We start from the raw sequence: 25,756 nt of genomic DNA on the forward strand, positions 1-25,756 counted from the left end.
CCTTGAAAGAAGGGATGGCTTTTGGTTTTGTCTTTACATCCCCAACACAGCTCCTAGAAGGCAAATGCTCAAAAGGAGACCACTGAATGGAATTTCTTTCTTTTTTTTGTGGGGCAATGGGGGTTAAGTGACTTGCCCAGGGTCACACAGCTAGTAAGTGTCAAGTGTCTGAGGCCGGATTTGAACTCAGGTCCTCCTGAATCCAGGGCTGGTGCTTTATCCACTGCACCACCTCGCTGCCCCTTGAATGGAATTTCTGAATCTTGTTGTCTAACGTGCTTGAGGCATTCCTAGCTTTATGTCATCAGCAGATTTCAAAATCATACTACCTCCATCTTAACAATCGTGAACAACACAAGAGGGAGGTCCAATGCTTGGGGTAGTTAAATAAAGAGCTCTTTCCAAGGTGACACCAGCCTGTGAATAATTACTCCTGGGGTGCAATTACTCGATGAGTTCTGAATTAATTTCTCATTCCTCCAATTTGCTCCATTAAAGATACAGGAGACTGTCAGACGCCTGGCTAAAATCTAAGACTACGTCTACTGTGTTTCTATGATCTATTGATCTAGTTACAGTGTCAAAAGAAGAGATGAGGCTTGTCTGATGTGACCCATTCTTAATTAGGACATCATAACCTTTCCTTACCACTCTTTCCTATTCTCTTTAATACAATGTTGGGAATTTACTCTTCTGCACAAGTTCTCCTCTAATGCCTCAAGTCTGGTGTGGAGGTGGCTGTGCAATCTCAATGGACCCTTGAGTGCTGCTGCCTCTGAGAGTGAGACTTGAGAGTTGCCTCTGGCGGGGTCCGGCAGACTTGCATACCCAAAGGGAGGTGCAAGCCTACAGGGTAGTTACCCGGTGCAGGAGTTAGAGGAGAACAGAGTTGCCCAGGGCCGGAAGGCCAGGCTGGGGCCCTCCCCATCACTGGGCTCATCAACCCAGGCTCTCTGGTCTGGAGTTTAAGAGTTTTCCTTTTTCTTTCATTGCAAATCAGAGCATCTGGTCTTTCCTAGGGCAGCAATGGTGCTTCTAGATGCCAGCTTTTCTCCAGGATCACTGACTGCAGCTCAGCAATGCCACCCACCAGCTCTTTCAAACTGTCAGCATGTGTTGTGTCTCAGCCTAGGGATCAACTCACTGGGAGCATTTAGACACTGGACGACTACTGCCTTACTTAACCTCAGGGTGCTTCTATCCCCTGCTAACCATTTTTGTTCCATCACTCCTGGCCCAAAGAGCATTTGGCTTTCATGAAACGCCGTGAGCCAAAATACACGTACACTAGGACAAATCCATCAAACCACACAATTGTTTTATTGCAAAAGCCAAACAGGGCCTCAGACACCATCTAATGCAATGCTCTCATTGCACAGAAGGGGAAATGGAAGCTGAGAGAAATGACTTGTATATGGTCACATTGTATGCTGGAGTCACGGCCAGTGTTGTCCTAGCTGGGTCTACTGACTCCTGTGTGTTTGTGTCTATTGGCCTAGACGGAGCAGTTAGGATTTCCTTACCTCTCAGTAGTGATTCTGGGGAATAAATTTTAAAGGTTTGTCTTCATGGTTTGAAAGATCAAAAGCAGGATTTCATTTTCTCATAATAGTGCTGTTCCTCCTCCTCCTCCTCCTCTCCACTGAAAACATGGTATTTTGCACCAGATTTCTAAAAGTTATTTCAAACCATGTGTGTTTGAAGGGAAGTTATTCCTGTCAAGAGACTGACTACTCACACCAAAATGGGCAAGAGCCCAAGCCAATTTATGAGGCCCTCAAATCACAAAATGTGAGCTGGAGAGGGGTCTTGGGTCCTTAAAGGTCATCTGGTACAACTCCGACCTTACCAGACCTTCCGTACATTTCTGATAAGTGGGCCCTCAGACTCCCTCCTGAGCACCACTAAGGAAGAAGCCTTGGAGGCAGCTCTCATTGTAAGCAAGTTCTTCCTTACATGTCAAGCAGAAGCTGCCTCTAAAGCCATAAAGACGACATCACATCCTTCATCCAGGAGCTAGCCCTTCAAATCACATGTCCACCCTGTTTTTTCTTCTCTATACTGAACATCCCAATGCCTCCAACAAGCTTTCATCTGGCAGGCTCTCCAAGGCTTCTCCCCTTCCCCAAGGCACGCTCCAGTCTGTCAGCATCCTTCCAATATCTGAAGCAAACACAGTAGTATGGGTCTTGTTGGCCCAGTATAGGCCAGATGACATCCCAAACAACAAAGAAAGTACCAGAACTGGCTAGAAGCAAGTGAATTCTTTCCCCTCCCCTGGAATCACAGGATTACAGTTTTAAAGATGGAAGAGACCTCAGAAGTGATCTGGTCCAGCTCCCCCATTTTATAAATGAGAAAACGGATTTACTGGGGCTGTCTTGCCCAAAGCCACAATTTGTAATGGTCAGAAAGAAGAGTCCACTGGAGTCTCCTGACCCTGAATCTTGTGTTCCTTCTACCACACCATGCTTGCTGCCTTCTTTAACGTTCCAATCAAACATACAACATTAGCTTCCACTGATACGAAAGCAAAGAGTTGCGTGTGTAGCCACACTAGCTAGAAGGCAACTGGGTGTGTTTCACTGTTGGGTCTTACCGTGAAAGGCCATTGTCTGGAGGAGCCTATCAGCCACTTCTTGAGGGAACATGCCTGGTTCCTGCAGGCACAGAGTTCCATCTTGTCTTTCTGAACAGAACTTCTCCAGGTGAGTGGTCAGGAAATTCAAGCAAATATCCAATAAGGAAAAGGGAGATGCTTCCTCCTATATAACCAAAAACAATACAAACAAAATCCCACAAATCAGTGTCTGTATGCATGTGCATCCCCACCTACACACACACACACACACACACACACACACACAGACAGACAGACACACACACACACACACACACACACACACACGGCAGCTAAGGGCTAAGGGAATCCAAGTAAAATAATCAAGATTGAACACTAGCTTAGAGAAGCCTAATCATAACACAAGAGGGACTCACTGGGAATGTTAGTTCAAGAGAATCTTAGCTTAGAAGAGCTGGGAGGGGCCTCAGAAATCCCAGCTAGAACGCCAAGTGAGAAGGAGCCTCATTTCAAAAACGGTTTTCAGCAAATTCTGATGCTCAATGACGACGACACTTTCCTCTTAAAATATTCAGATGAAATGACAGCAATAGCAAACATCCCTTGACATGAAAATAGGTCGACATTTTTTCTCTTCTGCCCCATGATTCCCCTGGCCCACCTCCGTCCTGTGGGGATTCCGTGCTTCCCACCCTTCTGCACCAAGTTTGATGGGTTCTAGCCCTAAATGTCCCATATCTAAACTCAACTAAGGGATGCTGAGCTAGTCCAATGCCCTCCTAGTCCCTGAGGACCATGGGAGGTCCAGCACTCCGCCTATGGCCAAAGAGCCCATTGAGGCCGAAGGGCATCTCAGTCCTCTGCTCTTCCCATGGCCTCTACCCCAGCTATTTCAATGCTGCCTCAGTCAGATGACAACTTGGGACTGCCGAGCAAACTTCAGACATGGCCAGCCTTTCGACTTGTCTCCCCATAGCTCAGTTTCACTTGAGATTCCAAGAACTTTCATTTCTGCAGCACCTTCAGGTCAAACAAAATGTTTTCCTGTGAAGAGGGGTAGTGTCAGCATCGTTAGCCGCCTTCTGGAGAGGAGGAAAGGTCACTAGAGACATACTGCGATGCCTCTTCCTGGAATGGAAGGGGCCCTGCGCTCTCACAGGCCAGCGCTGACTGGGCCCACTCAAGCAGAAAAGGCTTAGTGATGGACTGCCTCAGCCTGAGGTCCCCAAGGACCAAGCTAAGGCTGCCAACACTCCAGGTCGGCCATGGAACACAAGGGGATTTCTCAGCCACTCCAGCTCAGGAAGGCTATCTGTTAAGACGTAGCAGGGTACCAGTCTCAAGTCACTGACCCTTGAGGTACTGAAGCAAAATATTCTTTAGGTAAGGAAATGGAGAATCAGAAAAGGGAAGTGACATCTAGGAGGTGGTAGATTTGGGACTGGAAACCAGGACTCCTGAGCCCTCCATCTGGTGTTCTTTCTGCTAGACCATGAGGACATGCACTTGTCAGATGGAACACCTCAGGGCTTGGGGCACGTACCAGCATACTGCCAACCTCCGTATCATACATTAGTCAGCAGACTCTGATTGAAAGGAAAACAGAATCCTCCCCAAGATTTTAAGCCCAGGAGATCTCATCTCCTAACAAGCTTCAACCAGTTGTCAGTGCTCTCTCCCTCCTCAAATGACCATTTATAGACTTACCCATCTCCTAATAAAATGCTCAGAGAAATGCTTTGAAAACTAAAAAGAGCATCTGCTAAACATGGCCTGTTATAACAAATACCTTCCTAAGCCACGCACTGCCTCTTGTCCCCTGGTCAGTGCACTTCCACAGACATGTATCACTTTTCTTTTTTTTTTTTTTCTTTTTCCCCAACTATGGAGCAAAGTCAGGTTTTCTATTTATAAACTCTGGGGTTTCAACTGTCTTTGTATTCCCCTATAGTGCCTAGAATAGCACCCTGTAAGAACAGGCATTCAGTAAGTATTGATTATATTTGACCTTAAACCTTTTAAAAATCTCTTCCGAGGTAGATCGTCTGATTCCCAGTCAGGGCTTCTTCCTCTTAAAATCACCTTGTGGAACTTTGCACATACTTTGCCTCTACTTCTCTGTGTCCATTCATGTTGTATTTCCAGGATACCCACAAATCCTTGAGATGAGGAACTGCTTTGTGTTTTTATTTCCAGCAGCCGGCACACAGCTAGCACTTAATAAATGTTTGTGGAACTGAATTTTCCCTACATGGCATTGCCTGGCCAGTCTTGGTCCTAGAACACAGATGCCAAAACACACTAGTTCCTCTGGGTAAAGAGATGTTGAATTCTGGGTACAGAATGCCTTACACACTGCCAAAAGACATTTGGGTTCTGCCGAATCGTTTTCCTTTCTTACAAATGATAGTTCTGGTGAGGGAAGGGCTGGTATATAGAGAAATGACTATGGTGTTAAAAAAAAAAGGCAAAAACAAACTAGCAACAAAGCTTTAAAATGCTGAATTAGCTATACTGTCATTCATGTTTTCAAGAGCCTTCAATAAATAAAGGAGTTCCTATAGAACAGAATCTGGCCTCTTCTACTTGGGGTATAAGATCTGACCTCCATAGGTTCTGCTTGGCCCCAGGACAGAACAAGAAGCAGCAAGTGGCAGAAGAGCTGCTTCCCAACAATGAGAACTGTCCAAGAGTGTGTGTGTGTGTCCCATCTTCAAACAATGGCTGGATGCTCATATCCCAGTTATTTTGATCACATGATACCCTGCTTTGGCCCTGGGTGCTCTCTATCCTTGTACTCTGTATACTCTGTTGTCCTTTCTCTTTCCCCCAGCTCTCTGTTTATTCCCTCATCCATTCAATGAATAATTGCTAAGGGTACCCCCAGGAAGAGTGTTATTCACCAAGGCAGCCGGAAAATCTTTCCACTGGTTAAGGATCCTCCCCCAAAGGGGGAGAAAAGAAGAGCAGAGGGGAAGATTTAAAATTTGTGTAGCAATCCTCGCTGTGACCTGAACATGTTTATTGTCAGACAAAAACAAAGTACCTGCTGCAGAATAAAGCTGAGATGGCTTCCCTTATCTTGTCCCTTTCACTGTAGAAAGACTACCAAGTTCAAAGGTTAAATGATTTCTACTTCAATTACCACATTTCAAGCAGCCTAAGCTGTGGATATGGTTCTTCGCCCTGAGCTGAAAGTCATCAAATACTTTTTCTGGAGGTGCGCTCCTTGTTTGTTTTACACATCAGAGATACCATAAAGGTAGCAGATAATCACAACAGTCAAACACCCCAAATAGAAAGGTAGTTGTGTAGATGGGCAAGAACTAGGGTGGGTCAATCAATAAGACTTGGCAACTGCCTAGACCAATCCAAGGCGACTCTGAGGCCTGAATCCTGCCTAACTGGGAGAATGCCAGCAACAACAGGAATAAGGAAGCTGGGAGAAGGGGCAAGTTTAGACCAGCACGACGAATCCTATTTTGGACATACTGAGTTTGAAGGATTAGGGGAAATCAAGCAGGAGATGTTCAGCAGGTGGTTTAAGATGTAGGACCGATATAGCTGACTGCTTACTGCCTCAGTGAGGGGGGAGGAAAGGAAGGATAGAATTTGGAACGCAAAACTTTAAATAAAGATGTTTATTATTAAAAAAAAAAAAAAGATGTAGAACTGAGGCTCAGGGGAGAGCTAGAGGCTAGACATGGATCTGGGATTCATAGGCATAGAGAAAACCATTGAAACCATGGAAAAAGAGAAAATAACCAGAGAGAGAGCCAAGGACAGAGCCTTGGGGAACCAAAGCTTAGCAGAAAAGAACAGAATGATGAGAACCAGAAAAGAATAGCCCACAACCAGCCCACAACCAGCCAGTTGCCAAGATTTGTCAATTCCACCTTTCTCCACAAGCACCTTAGTGCAGGTCCTCATCAGTTCTTGTCAGGACTATTGCAAGAACCTCCTTGCTTCAAGTGTCCTTTCAATCCAATGCATGTTCTTCATTGCTGCCAAAATTATTTTCCTTTAGTGTTGATCTGACCATATCACTCCTTTGGTCAGGAAGCTTCAGTGGCTCCCCATTGCCCTTAGGGTAAAATAACTCCTATATCTGGCATTTGTCTTCACAATTTGCCTCCAGCCTACCTTTACAGACTGGCTTTGGCTGGAGCCTGGAATCAGGAAAACCTGAATTCAAATCTGACCTCAGACACTTACTAACTGTGTGACCATGGACAGATCTCTTAACTTAATGTTTGCACCCACCCCCAGGGTTATGAGAATCAAATGTGATCATTATTTGTAAAGCATTTAGCACAGTGCCTACCATATAGTAGGTGCTTTTAAAATGCTATTCCCTCCCCATTCCCATTCCTTCTCTTTGTATTTTAATCCAAACTGGCCTGTTTACTGTTCTATATAAGCCTTCTACTTCCCACATCTGTGCTTCAGCACTGGCTTTCACACTACATCTGGAATGCTCTCACTTTCCTCACTCTACCTATTAGAATCCCTTGCTCCCATCAAGTCTAAGCTCAAGAGGTCTTTCCCTTTCTAATTCCCCCAGTTATTAGTGCCCCTCCAAAAAATGCAGTGTATTTATTTTGTATGGATCCTGTGTTTACTTATAGGTAGACAAGCTGGATCTCCCCGGTAGCAGGGGCTATCTTGCACAGTGATTAACTGAAGAAACAATGAACCAAACAGGAGGAAAACCAGAGAAATGGGCATCCCAGAAGTGAAAGGAAGAGGCAGAAAGAATGCGAGAGATAATGCTGCAGGAAGGTCAAGGAGAGAGAGTTCTCCAAATCCCCTAAAGTCAAGCCCCAATGTCTCTTCTTTTACTCTTCTTGTTATTAAGAGGGGCTCCTTCTCCTTGACGAGGTACAGGCTTGAGCCTAATCCCTCCAAGTCTCCTTTAGCAAACTGCCCCCATAAACATCCACTCTCTTCCTTCAGTCTTTTTCCTTTCTTGCTGTCTTCACATGTGCCCAAGTCTCCTCCTCCAAAAATAAACCCTCACTTGTCTCTACTGTACCTCCAAGCCACTGTCCTTTCACAGAGTCATGTACTCCCATTTCCTCCCTGACGGCTCCTCCGCAGCTGCCTCTGCTCGGTCTTCCTCCTTGTCATGCCCACTAATGGTAGGCATCCATTCCATAAGGCTCTACTCCAAACCCTCTTCTCTGTACACTGTCTCTGTGAGAACATGTTCAAATATCTCTCTGCAGATGACTACCACACACACACACACACCCCTCACATGCATGGGACTTAAAGAAATGAGAAGCTTTGGAACCACCACTATGGGGAAAGAAGGGGAGTCACCCAGAGACTGATAAAGGATATGAAAAAATGAATCCACTGGATCAGCTATCCAGGTACCACGTGGCTGAGAGAATCCTGGGTAATTTCTACAAACAAATCCCTACTTTAAATAAACAGCATCTTACTGTTAGCTTATTTTTTTGACTGCCAAATTCCTTTCTGAAGTAGCACATAATCCTTTCGATTAATCAGTTTATCATTTTAAAAAAGGAAAGGAAACTCAAGAGGACAGTAAACTGAGGAAGAATGGTTAGAGCCCTGGCCTACCAGTGAGGGGCTCCTAGCCTCCAGCAGCATTCACAGCACCTCTGCCTGCCCACCTGCCCAAGCTGTGCATGATGTGACACCTTTGGAGGGGCCTCAGTAGAGTTCACTCCATTTTTTTTCATTCTTTGGATTCTGTTTTGATTTCTGGTGTCTCATGGAGTCATTAGCTTCCATCTGTCCAATTCTAATTTTTAAGGCATTATTTTCTTCAGTAAGCTTTTGCACCTCCTTTTCCAGTTGGCCAATTTTACTTTTGAAGGAGTTAATTTAATTTCTTCAGTGGATTTTTTTTTTAACCATTTGGCCAATTGTATTTTTTAAGGAATTGCTTTCTTCAAATTTTGTGCTTCCTTTCCCAAGCGGTTGACACTTTTTCATAATTTTCTTGCATAACTCTCATTTCTTTTCCCATTTTTTTTCTTCTATCTCTCTTATTTGATTTTTACAATCCTTTTTGAGCTCTTCCAAGAAGACTTTTGGGACTTGAGACCAATTCATCTTCCCCCTTGAGGCGTCACATGTAGACATTTTGACAGTGTTGTCCTCATCTGAGTTTGTGTTTTGGTCTTCCCTGTCGCCCTATGGTAAGGGTCCTTTTCTGTTTCTTACTCATATTTTAGCCTATTTTGTGACTTTTAAAGTTCAGGTCTGCTCCTGGGCCACAGTTGTCGCAAGCTTCTGGTGCTAAGGGATAGGGGCCTGGTCACTGGCTTTCTGCTCTGAGACCTCTGGGCTTGCGGATTCCTCACCCCTCTGAGCTTGTTTCCTGAACTGGGATGGTTTGGCTTAGTTATCCCTGTCCTGTGGGTGGTTCTCTAGCTGGTAGTTTGCTCTGTGACCAAGAGCCTCCTGCTGACTTGCCCAGACCCCCTCCATGTTGTGCTGAGCTACACTGTGCTCCCCTTTTGCCCAAGTGAGATACACCTTTCCTGAAGTCTTCTAAATGATCTCAAGTTAAACGATTGTGTCTCTCTGTCTTTTTGTAGGTTCTGTAGCTCCAGAATCCATTTAGAGGCTTGATTTAATGTTGTTTCTGAGAGAAGCTCAGGAGAGCCCAGGCAACTTCCTGGCTTCTCTCCACCATCTTCAGAGTTCTCTTTCTCTAAGGAGCTTTCTAGCTCTGACAGTCTGAATCTTGCCCTTTAATAAAAAGTGACAGGGGGTCAGACAGTATGACCTCCCACCTTTCAGCCATGGTCAAAGTCAGAGATGTCAAAACTCACAGGAAACACCACCACAGAGAGCAGCTCCAAAGAGAATAAAATGTAATTGGGAAATAATTAGCAAATAAAAATACAATAACACACAGGTAATGTTTAATATATAGTTTCCTAAATCAACATGCACCTGTAGAAACCCTTATGTTTGAGGCAGTGGCCCCCTTTTCTATTTGTGCTGGCCACCAGTAGTCTGAGCTTGATGCTGCCAAGTAAAGTCCCCCAACAGCGGTTCTGTTCTTAGTTTTGGCTTACCAGCTAATCCCAGGGTGGCAACAAGAAATGGCAAGTTTCTGCCACTGGGAGATCCCATAAACTTGGGAAAAGAGGATTAGAAGGTGGGGCAGCTAGGTGGCACAGTGGATAGAGCACCGGCCCAGGAGTCAGGAGTACCTGAGTTCAAATCTGGCCTAAGATACTAAACATTTACTAGCTGTGTGACCCAGGGCAAGTCACTTAACCCCAATTGCCTCACAAAACAAAAACAAAACAAAACAAAAAAACAAAAGAGGATTAGAGGGGCTGGGCTAAGAAGGGTGGAGCTTTTAGCCTGAGGGCAGACCCTTACTCTTATTAGAAGAAGAGGGGAATCAAGAGATCTAGGTTTGAATTTTACCCTCTTATTTACTAACAGTAAGACAAAAACAAGTTGCTTAACCTCTAGGAAACTCAGTTTCCTCATTTGTAAAATGGAGATGATAAGAAACAACAACATCCATTTCATGAGGCTGATGTGTGAAAAGGATTTTTAAAAGTTTAAAGTACCACATCAATGTGATTATACATTACTGTTTATCTAAAAAATATAGTTTATATTATAATAAAGTATCATGATGGTGTCATGGAAAAGGACACTGGAATTAGGTATCAGGAAGGTCACAATTCAAATCCTAGGGCTCTGCTACCACTGGTAAGTCACAACCTGAGACTCAGTTTCCTTATCTGTAAAATGGGCAAAACATCACTTACACTATTACCTCAAATACAGTTTGTAAACCTGAGAATTTAAGAGAAATGTGAAATATCATTTCTGCTTAACTTTTATCTCCCCTAAGATAATATAAATGTAAAGTGTTATACTTGAATTCAGGAAAAAAAATCAATCTTACAAGTATAAAATGGGTGAGGCATGATCAGATAGTGATTTGTCTGAAGATAATCTAGGGGTCTTAGTGGACTACAAACTCAATATGAATCAAGAGGGTAGTGAGACCATCAAAAAGTCTAACGGACTCTTTCGTTGTATTAAGAAGGACAAAACTTCTAGAAATAACAGCGCTAGTCCCTCTAATCAGACCTCATGCAGATTACTATGTTCAGGTCTGATTACCCCATTTTCACAAAGACCTTGACAGGCTGGAAAATGTCCATTTAGAAAGCAACCAAGCTGGTAAAGGGCCTTAAGTCTGTGTCTGGTGAGGAGCAGTTGAAGGGACTGGTTACATTTAAGTATCATAACCCTGGAGAATGGGGTGGAGTTGGAGGTGTGTGTGTTGGGGGGAGTTATGAGAGCTATCTTCACGTATCTGAAGGATTCTCATGTTCTGTACAGCCAAGAAGACAAAAGCAGGAGCAATGTGGGTAGGAGGGGGAAGATTCAGATTTTGATAGGAAATCAGGAGAGCTGTCCAAAAGTGGCATGGGCTGCCTGCCTCACTAGGTGGTGGTTTTTCTTCATTGGAGGTGTTCAAAGCAGAGCCTGAATGGGTACTTGTCAGCTATGTTCTATCCGGGGATTCCTTTGGTATAGAATAGACTAGATCAAGGCTTCTTAAACTTTTTCTACTGTGACCCCTTTTTGCCTGAGAAATTTTTACATGACCCTGGGGATGTGTGTGTATGTGTGTGTGTGTGTGTATATATGTATGTGTGTGTGTGTGTGTGTGTGTATGTGGATATGTGGATGTATATAAAATACATATACATAACCTTTTACTGTTGCCAATTTTTTTTGCAACCCCCACATTCAGTTACTCGACCCCCACAGTTTATGAAGATTTGGACTAGCGGCCCCTGAGGTCCCTTCCAAGACTCAATTGGAAGAAGCTATCATGTTATTATTACCTTTGCCCCACATAGGTCCTTGTATAAGGGAGGTGGTCAGTAGATATCTAAATGATGCTGAGTGTCCCTCCAAATTAAGGACAAAGCCCATAGAATGGTATCTCTTGGGCCACCTGGGGCTCCTTCAATGGCTTTTCCTTTCTTCCAGAATTAATCTTAAACTTTCTCCCAAACCAACCTGTGTTTATTTTTCTGTCACTCCTGCCCCACCACCTTGGTTTTCTTGATCTCTCTTTAATTGTCTCTTTTTTTCTTTTCTTTTCTTTTTTTTTGGTGAGGCAATTGGGGTTAAGTGACTTGCCCAGGGTCACACAGCCAGTAAGTATTAAGTGTCTGAGGCCGGATTTGAACTCAGGTCCTCCTGACTCCAGGGCCGGTGCTCTATCCACTGCGCCATCTAGCTGCCCTAATTGTCTCTTAAGAGCTGCCTCAGGAAGAATTTAGGACCAAAGAAGATACATAATAAAACAAAATGTAAAATAGGTCATTTTGATTATATAAAATTATAAAGTTTTTGCACAAACAAAACTAATGTAACCAAGATTATAAGGGAAGCAGAAAACGGATAGAATTTTTTAAACAAATGTCTCTGATAAAAGCCTCATTTCTCAAATATATCGAGAACTGAGTCAAATTTATAAAAGCACAAGGCATTCCCCAACTGATAAATGGTCAAAGGATCTGAACAGGTAGTTTTCAGACAAAGAAATCAAAGCTATCTATAATCATATGAAAAAATGCTCTAAAACACTACTGATCAGAGAAATACAAATTAAAACAACTCTGAGGTATCACCTCACACCTATCAGAGTGGCTAACATGACAAAAATTGAAAATGTTGGATGTTGGAGGGGATGTGGGAAAGCTAGGATGCTAATACACTGTTGGTGGAGTTGTGAAAAGATCCAACCATTCTGGAGAGCAATTTGGAACTATGCCCAAAATGCTATAAAACTGTACATACCCTTTGATCCAGCAATACCACTGCTAGACTTATATTCCAAAGGCATCCCCAAAAAGAGAAAAAGACCTATTTTTACAAAAATATCTCTAGCAGCTCTTTTTGTGGTGGCTAAGAATTGGAAATCAAAAGGAATGCCCATCCATTGGGGAATGGCTAAACAAGCTGTGGTATATGATGGTGATGGAATATTACTGCGCTGTAAGCAATGACAAGCAGGATGACTTCAGAAAGGCCTGGAAAGACATGTATGAACTGATAAGTAAGCAGAACCAAGAGAACATTTTGCACAATGACAGCAATATTGTTTGATGAAGAACTGTGAAAGACTTAACTTTTCTCAACAATACAATGATCCAAGACAATCCCAAAAGGCTATTGAAGAAACATACCTTTTATCTCCAAAGAAAGAACTGATATTGATAGAACACAGACTAAAGCATGCTATTTTTCATTTTCCTTCATTTTTTCCTTTTATTCAAGTTTTCATATACAAAATGACTAATATGGTAATGTTTTACATAATCATACATGTATAACCTAGATCTGATTGTTTACTGCCTCAGGGAAGGGGGAAGGGAAGGAGAGATAAAAATTAGAACCCAAAACTGTAAGTAAAAATGTTTATTACTTTAAAAATAAATAAATTTTTTTAAAAAAAGAGCTGCCTCACTAAGTCCTGAGTCTAGGTCACCTCTCCACGGAAAGAGACTGGGCAGAAAACCTATGAGGGATGAGGCAGAGGCATGTAAGGGGCTAAAATTCTAGCTAGTCTGTCTAAAATATCTAATGACTGGTCGCCAACAAATTATAAGCTTTAGCAAGAGTTAGACTTTTAAGCATTTATTAAGGATAATAAGAATTTGGTAAAGAGAGAGAGAAAGGCCTAGATTCATCTATCTATTAAAGGGAGAGAGCATTCCTAGCTCCACCCTCAACTGGAGTCCTGACAAAAGGGAGTGAGAGCACCAGCCTGGACCCCTCTTCCTCCCACAAGCAAACCTCACTTCCTGATGCCAAAGAGCCGCATGTCTTGCCCTCAGATGCCGTCTTCTCATGGCGGAGCATCCTGCAGTAAGTCTCCAGCAGGTGGCGTCATTCCAATAGTTACAGGCAATTTATATACTTCAGCTAAGGGATGGACCAAATGTGCTTAATAACATAAGCATTTTGTAAAATGTTAAGTATTAATAAATGTGAGCTAGTATTGTAAAAGGGAACCTGGGAGATGAAGATGCCAACGGGAGATGTTGCTGAGTAGTGATGACCTTTCCCTAAGAGTTTTTACTGGGAATTTTTTTTTAATTCTTTTTTTTTTTTTTGTGGGGCAATGGGGGTTAAGTGACTTGCCCAGGATCACACAGCTAGTAAGTGTCAAGTGTCTGAAGCCGGATTTGAACTCAGGTACTCCTGAATCCAGGGCTGGTGCTTTATCCACTGCACCACCTAGCTGCCCCTTACTGGGAATTATTAAATATTTCCAACTCCTCATATATTATAAGTAAACTGAGGCCTGGAGTAGACAGGGTTTCCAGAGAAGGTTGGGGGGGTGGGGTGGAGTGTGCAGCAGTGGCCACTTGTTTAAGTAAGTAGTAGCAGTAGTAGCAGTAGTAGCAGCAGTACTACTACTTATAAGTTAGACTTATAGTAATTAATAGCTGACATTTCTATAACTCTTGGCAATAATCCTGGGGGAGGTGGCATTATCATCTCTAGTTTACAAATGAGGAAACAGAATTAGAAAGTTTAAGTAACTTGCTCAGGGTTTGCTGGGATATAACAGAGCAGCCTCAGTCCTCCCTCAATACTCTGACTTCAAACACAGTGTTCTTCGCATTATACTCCTGACCTTTTTCCTTCTTTAAAACAAACATATTTTCCACAGCCTCTAAAGCCTGGCCTTCTGAATCACTGGAAATCATGGGGTGCTAGGAGCTGGAAACCACCTTAAGAGTTCTTCTAGTTCAACCCCTTCATTTTACAGATGAGGGAACTGAGGACCAGAGGGGAAATGACTTGTCCAATGTCACACAGCTTCACTTGAACCCAGGTCTTGAGTCCAAACTGTTTTCTACTGCACCCCTCTCCCTCACTATGACTCAAAAGATGTTAGAGTGTCCTGAGTTACATCTCACAGGTAGCATTTAACATATTAAGCATTTGCTACATGCATGCCAATGTATGTTTAGACCCATTAGACTGGAAGCTCCTTGAGAGCAGGGACTGTCTTTTATCGTTCTTTGACTGAGCTTAGAATAGTGCCTGGCACATAGTAGGCACTTTAAAAATCCTTGTTGGCTATTTATTACTTTTTTCACATGAACACCATGCCTTGGAGGTCATTTCTATGCTTCATGCCAAAAATACTGCGATTTCTGGCTCTGAGGGGAAGATACCTTGCCACAGAACACTGGGGACATTCTGTGACTCCAGTTTGCTGTGCAGTACAAATCACTGTCAATAGCTAGGTGTACTCTTGTCTCCAGCACAATCCAGGGGAAAAGGATATTTCTAGGGGCACCTTGGACACAGCTTTGATACCTGAACACTCAAACTGTACTGCAGGAAGGCCCCCTGGGAAAAGCTGCAGAGGGCAAGCTGTAGCCTCACCTCTGAGGGAAGGTTAATCAGTCATGTGGGGGTGAGACACCAGTGCGGGAGGGAGGAATCTAGATATGTCTCAGGGTCTCAGATCCTTCATCTGTAAAATACTGACAGTGACACTCCTACTAACTCACAGGGCTATTGTGAAGAAAGTGATTTGTAAACCCTCAGATACTATTATAATATGTATTAAGAGAGGAAGCTTGGAGTCAGGAATGCTTGGATTCAAGTCTCATCTGGCACACTCTGCCCATGGGCTTCTGGGTAAATCTTTTAACCCCTTGGTGACCCAGGTAACTCCCCTAAGTTGCTCAAATAGTGTTTTTTATATGATTTGATAGGCGGGTTTCCTCCTCCAGAGCTTGCCAACCCAGCAAAATTACAGATACAGGATTTCTTTTCTTTCTTTTTTTAAAGCCTGGACCAGATGGGATAACACCCCCCCCCAACCCCCCCCCCCCCCCCCCGGCTCACCATATGGGGTTAGACTTTATACTCCAAGGTTACTGAGATAGAAGCTGACTGACTACAGCTCGAGGAGATGCCACTGGGGAATTCAGCCAGAAGAAAAGAGCTCCCCAGAGACACAGGAAAGGAGGCTCGTTTCCCCTGGTACAAAGTGAGAGCACTGTGAAGTGTGCTGTCCTATGAAGTCCTAAAGCCACTGATCCCAATGGACCTTCCACCTTTTAAAACCTGCCAAGGATCAAGTTTGTTCTCTCGCTGGAAGCTGCTTCTGACCTGTGTATATTTCTAGTGCCTGAACTCTCAAAGACAGGCAGGTTCTCAGAGAATCTACCAAGATTAGAAAATCCAGGTTACTGGTTTTAACTAATTCACCAGAAAAAAAGCTGGTTTCTAGATAAGCCACTATTTTTATTATCTATAAAAAATAAGTTGCTTATTCCAGAGGACTCATGATGTTCTCCACAACCAGAAAAAAAGAACTATGGAATCTGAGTGCAGATTGAAATGGACTGTTTCTACTTTTTTTTTTTGAGGTTTTCTCCTTTTGTTCTGATTCTTCTTTCACAACATGACTAATGCATAAAAAAATAAGTTGCTTATAAACAATAAGCAACACACCAGGTCCAAAGAAGAGCCACCAAATCTACCTCTTCTGCTACCCTAATTTATCTCTACTTACAAAGGTAGAAGGTAGCTTAATATTTGTCAAGTGCTTGCTCTACATACAAGCTTTGAAGCCTAGACCTTTGAACTATTTTTGTCAAGTTAAAACACACACACACACACACACACACTCTCTCTCTCTCTCTCTCTTTTAATCTGAGCACTGTGAGGCAGTTTGGTGGAGTGAAAGGAAGGGATGAATCTTGTCTTCTCTTTCCTTTCTGAGTAACCCTGGGCAAGTCACTCTCAGAGGGCCCCAACTTGTGTCCTTGTGTACCCTGCTAACAGGCCTCAGGAGCAACTCTGTAGCTGCAGGCCCAGCAATTGGCCAGTCTCATCTATTACTAGCATTACAAAGAGCAGGAGCTTTAGACAGTGGCAGGAACAATGGCCAAATTCGGTGACTCCTAAGAGCCCCTGGAACCTCTGCTATCCTTGCTGGAAATCCATCTATGTACTGAACAAGTTTAGTGGCTCAAATAAGTCACATCTGAAAACAAGAATAAGGACGAGTGATCAGTTTTTAAGTTCCTTGGTTGAAAATGCTTCCTGGATCTCCAACAGGGGTAAATATTTCTTTAAATATGTAAGGGTGGCTCCCACCCAGTGGGTCCTATCCAAACCCCAATTAATCACAGAAGGCCCAAACTCTTAAAATTGGGTCAATCAAAATAACGGCTAGCATGTATTTAGCCATTTAAGGTTTGCAAAAGCATTTTTCATTACTTCTTGGGACCCTTAACGGAAGTGTTACTATATCCAGTTCACAGACAGGAAACTGTGGATGTTAAGTGACTTACTTGTTCAGGGTCTCAGAGCAAATGTTGGAGGGAGAACTTGAACTCTGCTCTTTCTGACTCCAGGTCCAACTCTCTATCTTCTATGCCAAAGCTTCTTAAGCTGTGGGTTACAACCCCACATGGGGTCACGTAACTGAATGTGGGGGTCACAAAAAATTTGGCAACAGTAAAAGGTCATGTATACCTATTTTATATACCTTTATACCAGGGTCACATAAAAATTTCCTGGGGGACAAAGGAATCTCAAGGGAAAAAGTTTAAGAAGCCCTGTTCTATGCCACCTGGTTACTTCTCCCTATTAATCAATCAATACTGTAACTAGGTATTAAGGAATTGGTGAGTGTCTTATCAACTCCAATGAGTGGGAGCTTTGTTAGACATCTGACTCACTACAGTTAGAGTCTCTATACCAAGAGCTCTAAAACCCTTTTCTGTGCCCTGGACACCCTGAGGAAGCCTGGCCGGAACCTTTTTCATAATGTTTTCAATTCCATAAAATAAAATTACTAAAAAACCCAGTAATACTGAAATACAGCTAACAAAGTTTTTTAAAAAACAAGTTAATGGGGGGGGGGGCAGCTAGGTGGCGCAGTGGATAGAGCACCGGCCCTGGATTCAGGAGGACCCGAGTTCAAATCTGGCCTCGGACACTTGATACTTACTAGCTGTGTGACCCTGGGCAAGTCACTTAACCCCCATTGCCCCACCAAAAAAACCCCAAAAAAAACCCAAGTTAATGGGCCCAGCTTAAGAATTCCTGCTTTACAGGTAGCTACCAAAAATTATTGTCATTTCAGAGTTAAATAATCTAGCTAGCACTAGGTGACTTGAGTCTAACTGTCAAAGAATCACTGGCCAGGCTTGCTGGATCTTCGAGATCACACAGCTTATGCCCTACTAGCTTTTAAAGAGACCGTGATATAGTTACCCCAGGGAGAAGCCAACCTCAGAATAGTAATTACAATACTGAGGCAGCATAATAACAGAATGTTAGGCCTGAAAAGACCTTAGAAATCACTGAGGACTTTTTTGTCATGGCCCCTTTTATAGATTAAAAAACTGAAATCCAAGGAGGGGAAATGATTTGCCTGAAGTCACCAAATTAGGCTGTCGCAGGGGGAATCTATGCTAAGTCATGAGCACATATTTGCTACATAATAAAATAGAATACTTGGGACATTTAAAGCTTGCTTCTAGGTCTCTCTTGGAGGTGACCCCAACTTTCACAGCCATTAGAAATGTTAAGATTATTCCAATTAGTCAAGATTTTGTTTGTTTTGTTTTGTTTTAAATGCAGTCAAGTCAGAAGTAATGATGAAACATCTTTTTATTGCTGGTCACACTAACATTCACATTAAAGATGAAAGAAATGAGCACTTCTAATTTTGCTGGTGTCTTTATTGGGAATTTCAATATACTATGGCAGTCACACAGATAATTTATGATTTACATGGGCATTTTGCTGTTTTTTTCTAAAAGCCTGCCACCTCCCCCATAGTGACTGATAAAGTTTGCCAGTTGTGCTTGCTCTCCCGAGTGACTAGCACACAAAATGTTAAGCAGCAAGCCCCAATGTAACATTGAAAGGCTACAAAGAAGCAGGACGGGGCAATCTGGGCAGAGTGTTCCCAAACCCATCTGGAGGAAACAAGGGAGGCTCACACAGAATGTTTCCACTTTCAGCCTGTGCTTTTTGCTTATTGTGCTTTTCTTGCTGAAATGGCCAGAGCCCCATCCATAAAGGAGCCTAGCTTGAGAATCAGCATGGGGGTTGAGAATCAGCTCGGGGAAGGAGTGGGGAAGAAGGGGAATGAAGGTAGAGGGGAGGAAGAGATCTGATCTAGAGCTCACAGCCCCTGGATCAAACAGCAAGTCTTTGCTGGAAGCTACCGATGGACTCTACAACATAGGACAAGTCATATCACCTCCCCATCCCTGTGTCAATTGCATCATTTATAAAAAGGAGAGACTACCTGTCCTCCCCAACTCAAAGTGATGCCCAGGGACCACATTCTATTATGTAAAACACTAGAGAAATTGAAATCATTATTACTCAACTTCCACTTAGCAGCCCATCAAGCCAAAGTTAACTCCAGAGTTCTCAACCTTTCCAACAGGGATAAATATTTGACTTAAGTCATCTTCACTCAAAGCTCAGCTTCCTCTAGCTTCAAGTCACTTGGCCTCTCTCTGCACCCCAAAGGGTTCAATTAGATGATCTCCAAGTTCCCTTCCAACTCTAAAAAAAGTCTATGATTCTATAACTAGTCATATTTCATTATGTGTTATCCCATCTGGGTACATATCTTAGGAGACTGACTGTGAGACCTATGAGGGCTGGAGCTGGATCATACTTAGTAGCATAAGTACCAACCCCACGCAAACCACTAACAAATATTTTTTAAATTCCTGTTTGTGGAAATAGGTTTAATGCGATTGTCCATATATAACCTATATCAGATTGCTTTCTGTCTTGGGGAGGAGGGAGGGAGGGAGAAAAATTTGGAACTCAAAATCTTATAAAAACAAATGTTGCAAACTATCTTTACAAGTAACTGGAAAAATACTATTAAGATTAAAAAAAGAAATTTGCTGCTGAATTATTAAAAAATCAAGATAAGGTGGTCCCCATGAGGGAGATGGGGGTGAAAGGTTTTGCCATTTAAACAAAAACATATCATGAAGGATATAGTGAGTTATGAGTGTCAGGTCAGATCAAGTCTAAATTATTGGAATATGATCTCAACTGGTCAATTGAACTGGTAAATGTCACTGACACTTCAAAGACCTGAGAAGGAATGACAGCCACACAAACTTGTCTGGTGAGGGAGGGAAGGCACAAAATCAAGTTCATCACTTGGTGGAAGGAAGCACCATTAGCTGGGCAATTTTTGTTAGGCTGAGAGTTGTCCTGGTCTAGACTTGGCAGCCTCTTAATATCCAAGTTTCAGCAACAACAAACATTTGTTGAGAAACTGTGGGTCCTGTCTCAGAAGCTAAGGCATTAGAATAAAGGTATCTCACTGCTGCCAAATTTCAGTTATCCGTGAGTTCCTACAATAAATGAGAGTTTTGAAAAGTGCTGCACAAATGTTAAAGGATAATGAATTATTTATTAATTCCATAAGCACATATAAGTCATGTTAATACTCGCTGACATTTTGGGGCCACCCTGTCTCTAAAGCTCTTTCTCACGCATTTTCTCCTTGAGACTCACAGGAATCCTGATAGACTCGTCCAAGATTTTAGAGCAGAAAGGGACCTTGGTGCTTATCTGGTCTAAACTTATTTTAGAGATGAGAAGACAGGAGGATCCCAAGGGGAAAGTGACTTGCCCAAGGACGAATAGTCAATCAGTGGCAAAGATTCCATGGCAAAGTGCCTTCTGGCTCTAGGTCCAGTACTTTCAGGTACATTCTATGTCCATGGTTCTGAGATAGTGCGAGATGTACAAATAAAGAATAAATTTTAAATCTAAAATTTAAATACATTTAACTTTGTCCCCCACTAGACCTTAACTAGATCAATAGGTGAAGGATCTGGAAGGATCTAATATTCTGTTTGTGTGGAAACTCCTACCGATGCAACCTGCTTGCAAGCCATTTTTAACACAGGCTTAGAGAGCACATTACCTGAAGTTCAAAAATCCAAACATCACAAACGGGCCCAGAATCCAGGTCTTTTTTGGCTCAAGTCCAGCACTCAATCTGCTCCATCAAGCTCTTGACTAAGTGCTTAATCTTCAAAAGGAAATTAATAATAGCTGACATTTCTAGATAGTCCTTTAAGGTTCACAGAGTAAAATACAACATTATTCTTCGATTTTAAGAAAAAAACAATCGATAAATCAATTTTATTTCATCTTCCCTGCCCACTCCATGCTAAGTAGCAGCTCAATGGCCAAACTCAGGAGAAGGGCTTCTAGTACTGGCTTTTCGGCAATCTGGCCACCACAATCAGTCCCCTGAAAGATCAGAAGCTACTGATGTCTGCTATAATTCTTGGTCAGCACTGGGTGATTTACAATGGGCTTTTAAAGTAACAGCAGCTCTGCTGCAACAACTTCATAAGACTCCTCAAAATCCAGTCCTCTACCACCATTAAAAGCAGTCTAGGGGCAGCTGTGGCTAAAGCTGTGGCGCAGTGGATAAAGCACCAGCCCTGGATTCAGGAGGACGTGAGTTCAAATTTGGTCTCAGACACTTGACACTTACTAGCTGTGTGACTCTGGGCAAGTAACTTAACCCTCACTGCCCCACCAAAAAAAAAATCCACCAAAAAACAAAAAAACAAAACAAAACCCCCCAAAACCCAAATGGGGTCACAAAGAGTCAGACACAACTAAACAACAACAATAATCAGCTGTGGAGCTGAAAGGATACAAGTGGGGTTCTTTTCAATTACATGACTTCAATTCCCTGAGGACTAGATTTTAAAGTTAAAAGAAGCAAATAGGTTAGAGTTTGGGTGAGAGTCTCAGAGGCTCTCTCACAAATTAGGTAGCAATTAATCAAAAGCTGCTCCTGCTGGGACTAGCAGTGACGGCTCTGCCACCTCCATGTCAGGAATCTGCTCTTTGGCAATCCTACAACTTCCAAATTCTGGCCTGAAGTAAAATAGCTAATAGGATGGTAGGTTTCATGGACACCCAAATAATCCATTTTAAGGTAATCAATGGAGCCAGTGAGAAGCTAAAACATAAGAATATCAGCTCCTAAGGTTGGAAGAGAACTTACAAGTCATGAGACATGCCCTCATTTTTACAGCCGGGGGGGCAGTCCACAGAAATTAGGTGACTTGACCAGGGTCACACAGTACTGCAGGATTCAATGTTCCTTCCACTAGATTGTGATACCTAGGTCAATGGCTGTTTACTAAGCACCTACAAGGTGCTAGACAAGATTCAGGACTCAGAAGAACCTGCCACAGTTCCCTTCGTTTGAGTTTAGCCCCTGAATATTTCATACCCTCTGTTTGTGTTAACATAAACACTAGGCACTGGTGCTTTATTCTATTTCAAGGGATACAACAGAAACATCAAAGAATGTCTTTAGGAAAAAATTCAGGAAACACTTAACATAATTCTCTTAAGACAGTTTGTTATTTCTTTGACAAGAAGCTGACATGCCATCTCCAATTTCCATTCTATTTAAGGGTGTCTTAAGAAGTTTCTCTAATGCATATATAAAATACCTGCCTCACATCCTAAGACTTTTTACAGAAATGCCAACTCCTTGAGAGCAAGGTATGCTTCATTTTTCTTTTCATTGGTCTGGCACATAGTAGGTGCTTAATAAATACCTGCTGAGCAACTGATTAATTACAAAGGCCATTCACCTCAAAACGGCTTATAAAGGAAACAGATCCCATAAACCAAAGTACAAAAACAGCTGTTAAATATGACACCCTCTGATCTCCTAAAGCCAGAGCACTGGGCTGGAAGGGGCCTTAGGGAGCCTCAAGTCCAAACCTCCCACCCCATTTGACAGTGAAGATGCCCAACCTCAGTCACACAGTTAGTTAGTGGTGAGGTCAGGGTAATCTTGCTCTTTCTACACCATTAGACTGGGGACAAGGTTGGCATTCCACATGAACCTCCCAGGAGAACATGATTAACAAGTTCGTTTTGCCTAAGACTTCTATCCAAATGGGGCAGGGATTTTGGCTTACTCTCGACTATGATTTAGGGGTTTCAAACAGCCTATGGGTGACAGTCTAACTGTGCAAAGAACCATGTAGGGCGATTCCCAAGCTAAAGTGTCAATGCAATCTGAAATGGGGCTGGGCACACTGCAAACATCAAGGAACCTCTGACTTGAGCTAAACTGAGTAAGTCAAATAATTAACCAATGAGCAGGTTTCTAGGATAAGCAGACTTTGGAGAATTTCTCATGTATATATATATATACCTATGTGTGTGTGTATATATATATATGTATATATACATATATACCTCTGTGTGTGTATATAGGTGTATATGTGTATATACACCTACACACACACACACACACACACACACACACACACACACACCTGCAAGAGAAACAGATTCTTTCCTCCTAAATTTCCTCCAGATTCCCACTCTGGCCTCTAGCCCAACCATCACTATTCTTTCTTATTGAATTTAATCCACATTATTTTGCACAACAGTCACGAGGGGACTTCCCGCCCCCCCCCCTCAACTTCCCATGTTCTGTGCTGGCTTCACCCTCCTGAGAGCTCCCACACACACCAGTGCCCAGGTGTCCAGTCCAATGCTCTGGACACCAGAGATGTCCCAGCGATTCCTGAACTAAACAAGCAAAAACTATGCCCTAAAAGTAAACAGTCGGTTCAATGGGATAAAGGTAAAACTGAAAGTGACCTCCTGTAAATAGACTTTTTTAAGGTCCCAAAGTACACCATGTCCACACCAAACACTGCTTAAAAAGAAACCATTTTCTTGTCGTGAGAATAGCTTCTCCAAGGTGACAGAGGGCAGCCTAGACAAACTTGTGGGAGCAGGGCTTCCATGGGGGGATTTGAAGCCAGGTTCCGTGCTGGGCCAAGCCTCCCTCATGGGCTGTACCGCTCCCATGCTCGGCAATAATGCCAGGCAAAGGCTTCCCTGCTTTTCCCACCCATGCCCCGGGGCACTCCATCACGGAAAAGAGAAAGGCAGAGAAAGGCGTTTGCAGCTCCGCTCCAGCCTGGGGTCCCCCTTGGAGGTTCTCCTTCAGACAGCTCCAGCGGGTATCAAGCTGGGCCCCTTCTTGCCCAGGTGACCACTACCTGGTGGCCTCCCTTAGTGTCCTGCTTTGGAACCTGGGACCGGGAGGGGGGGCTAAGGTTGCCTCTGAGAGCCTATGGAATTGAGGTGGGGGAGGGGGTTGGGATAGAGCGCCCCGAAGAAAAAAGGAAACGGAGAAGGGGGGAGGGAGGGGAAGCCGGAGCCAGGCCGCCACGGCCCCCTCCTCCCTCGGCACAGGGCGCCCGATCCTGGAATGCAACCCCTCCTCACCTTCCTTCTTAGAACCCCCGCTTTCTCCAAAGGCTCTTCTGGATTTTCCCCAGGTTGGCCGGAGCGTCCTCCCGCACCCCAAAGAACCATCTCTTGGGCAGACGCTTATCGATCCCTGCCCCTGAGCTGGAAGGAGCCTCGAAGGCCATGGAGTCCAACCCCTGCATTTTACAGGCGAGGGAACTGAGGCCCAGGCAGGCGCCTCGTCCTGCCCAAGGTCACGGAAGTGTGGAGGAAGGGGCAGAGTCGGGATTGGAACCCAAGTCCGTCCGCTCCAGAGCAGCCCCCTTTCCTGCCTCCTTCCGGGTCTCCCCCCAAACGCTGAAGCTCCTCCTCCTCGTCTTGGACACCCCCTCGCCCCCACCCCCAGTGTCCAGCTCCTAGAAGATGCTCACGGAATGCTGGACAGGATGGAGGGGGAGGGGGATGCGGGGGACGGGGCGCGGAAAAGTCTGCGGCAGGTGGGGGGGCAGAGGAGCCCCCCCCCGGCAGTGAAGGGCGGGAGGGAAGCGGGGGATCAGAGGGGGAGGGGGCAGAGAGAAGAGGGAGAGAAGGGAGGGGGGTCCGAAGAGAAAGGGGAGCATCGAGGGGGAAGGAGGCAGGAGGGAGGGGGGGCAATCCAAGGCGAAGAGGCAGAGAGGGCGATGGGGGGGGGGGGGGACATCCACGGGGGAGGGGAGCTGGAGTAAGCAAGAGGTGGGTCATCTAAGGGGAGGGGGCAGAGAGGGCGATGGGGGGGGGGAGACCCAAAGGGAGGGGGCAGGAGAGGGCACAGGGGCCTGGCGGGAGAGACATCCAAAGGGTCGGGGGGCAGGGGTCGGGGTCAGCCCCACGGGGGCCTCGGGTTCGGTTGGCCCGGCCCGCCCGCCCGCCGGGTCCCCGCCGCTCCGCCCCCGCTGCCCCCCGCCTCGGCCGGGGGCTCCTCACCATGGCTGCGCCGGCCTCGCCTCGTTCTCGTCCTCCCCCTCCTCCTCGTCTTCAGGTCCCACGCTGGTTGCGGTCCCGCGGGACGCTCCGGACGGCGGCGGCTCCGCGGGGAGGCGGCCCCGGCCCCGGCCCGGCCTCCTCAGCCTCTTCGGCTCCTTCAGCCTCAGCGGAACCTGGAAGTGAACCAGCCGCCGCCGCCGCCGCCGCCGCCGCCGCCTCCACTGCGCAGACTCCCGGAAGGAGTCCCCGCCCCCAGCACCGCCCTTAAAGGAGCCGCGCCCCCGGCCTGAACTGTCAATCAACCGGCCGCCCTCAGAGTCTGCACCGCTCGGGTCATGGGCCCAGGGTGAAGTCTGACCCAAAGGCAATAGGCCGCCCCTCTAGGAGCTTACGGTCTATGGGGGTCCCGCGCATGCTACGTAGCCTCCAGGATCCCCGCCCCCATCCCACAGCATTCACAAACTCCTTTTAGTACCCCTGACCACAGCCCCCCCACCATTCTGGTCCCAGCAGGAATCCCAAATCTTACTAGTTTCTTCCCACAGCCCGTCTAAATTCCAGCGGCTTCACTCCATCTCACTTATGACCCGCTGTTTCGCCCCAGAGCTGACCCCCCCCATTGTTTCCTATCTCTAACCAGTCTGGCCTTCTCACCCTGCTTTCCCCCTCACATCTGCAATGGCCTAGTCATGCCCCATAGTATCAGGCCCACTTAGAAATGTGTGCCTTGACTTCTTGTTCACAAAGGGCTGAATCAGCCAGATACCTCTTTCTGATTTAGAGTTAGAGATTCCTTATAATTCTCTGCTTGGTTTCCTTTTTGGGTTTGTTTTTTTGGGGCAGGGCAACGGGGGTTAAGTGACTTGCCCAGGGTCACAC

At 44.7% G+C, this 25,756-nt stretch overlaps 1 protein-coding gene across 2 annotated transcripts in view; it reads right to left on the reverse strand.

Annotated features, from left to right (window-relative positions):
• Positions 1–25,080, reverse strand: part of ZYG11B (zyg-11 family member B, cell cycle regulator) — a 66,891-nt gene extending 41,811 nt beyond the window's left edge. The window contains exons 1-2 of one of the 2 annotated variants that reach the window (XM_044005325.1): positions 24,878–25,078; positions 2,600–2,765 (exon numbers count right to left, since the gene is read on the reverse strand). In XM_044005325.1, coding sequence (XP_043861260.1) covers positions 2,600–2,765; positions 24,878–24,880 — 169 coding nt within the window. In that variant the 5' untranslated portion in view covers positions 24,881–25,078. Of the gene's footprint in view, positions 1–2,599; positions 2,766–24,877 lie in introns of both variants that reach the window. The other variant, XM_044005326.1, reaches the window with a different exon arrangement.
• Between the last annotated feature and the right edge of the window lie 676 nt (positions 25,081–25,756).

The sequence above is a fragment of the Dromiciops gliroides genome, chromosome 4 (genome assembly GCF_019393635.1).
Source record: "Dromiciops gliroides isolate mDroGli1 chromosome 4, mDroGli1.pri, whole genome shotgun sequence".
Classification (NCBI taxonomy): Eukaryota; Metazoa; Chordata; class Mammalia; order Microbiotheria; family Microbiotheriidae; genus Dromiciops; species Dromiciops gliroides.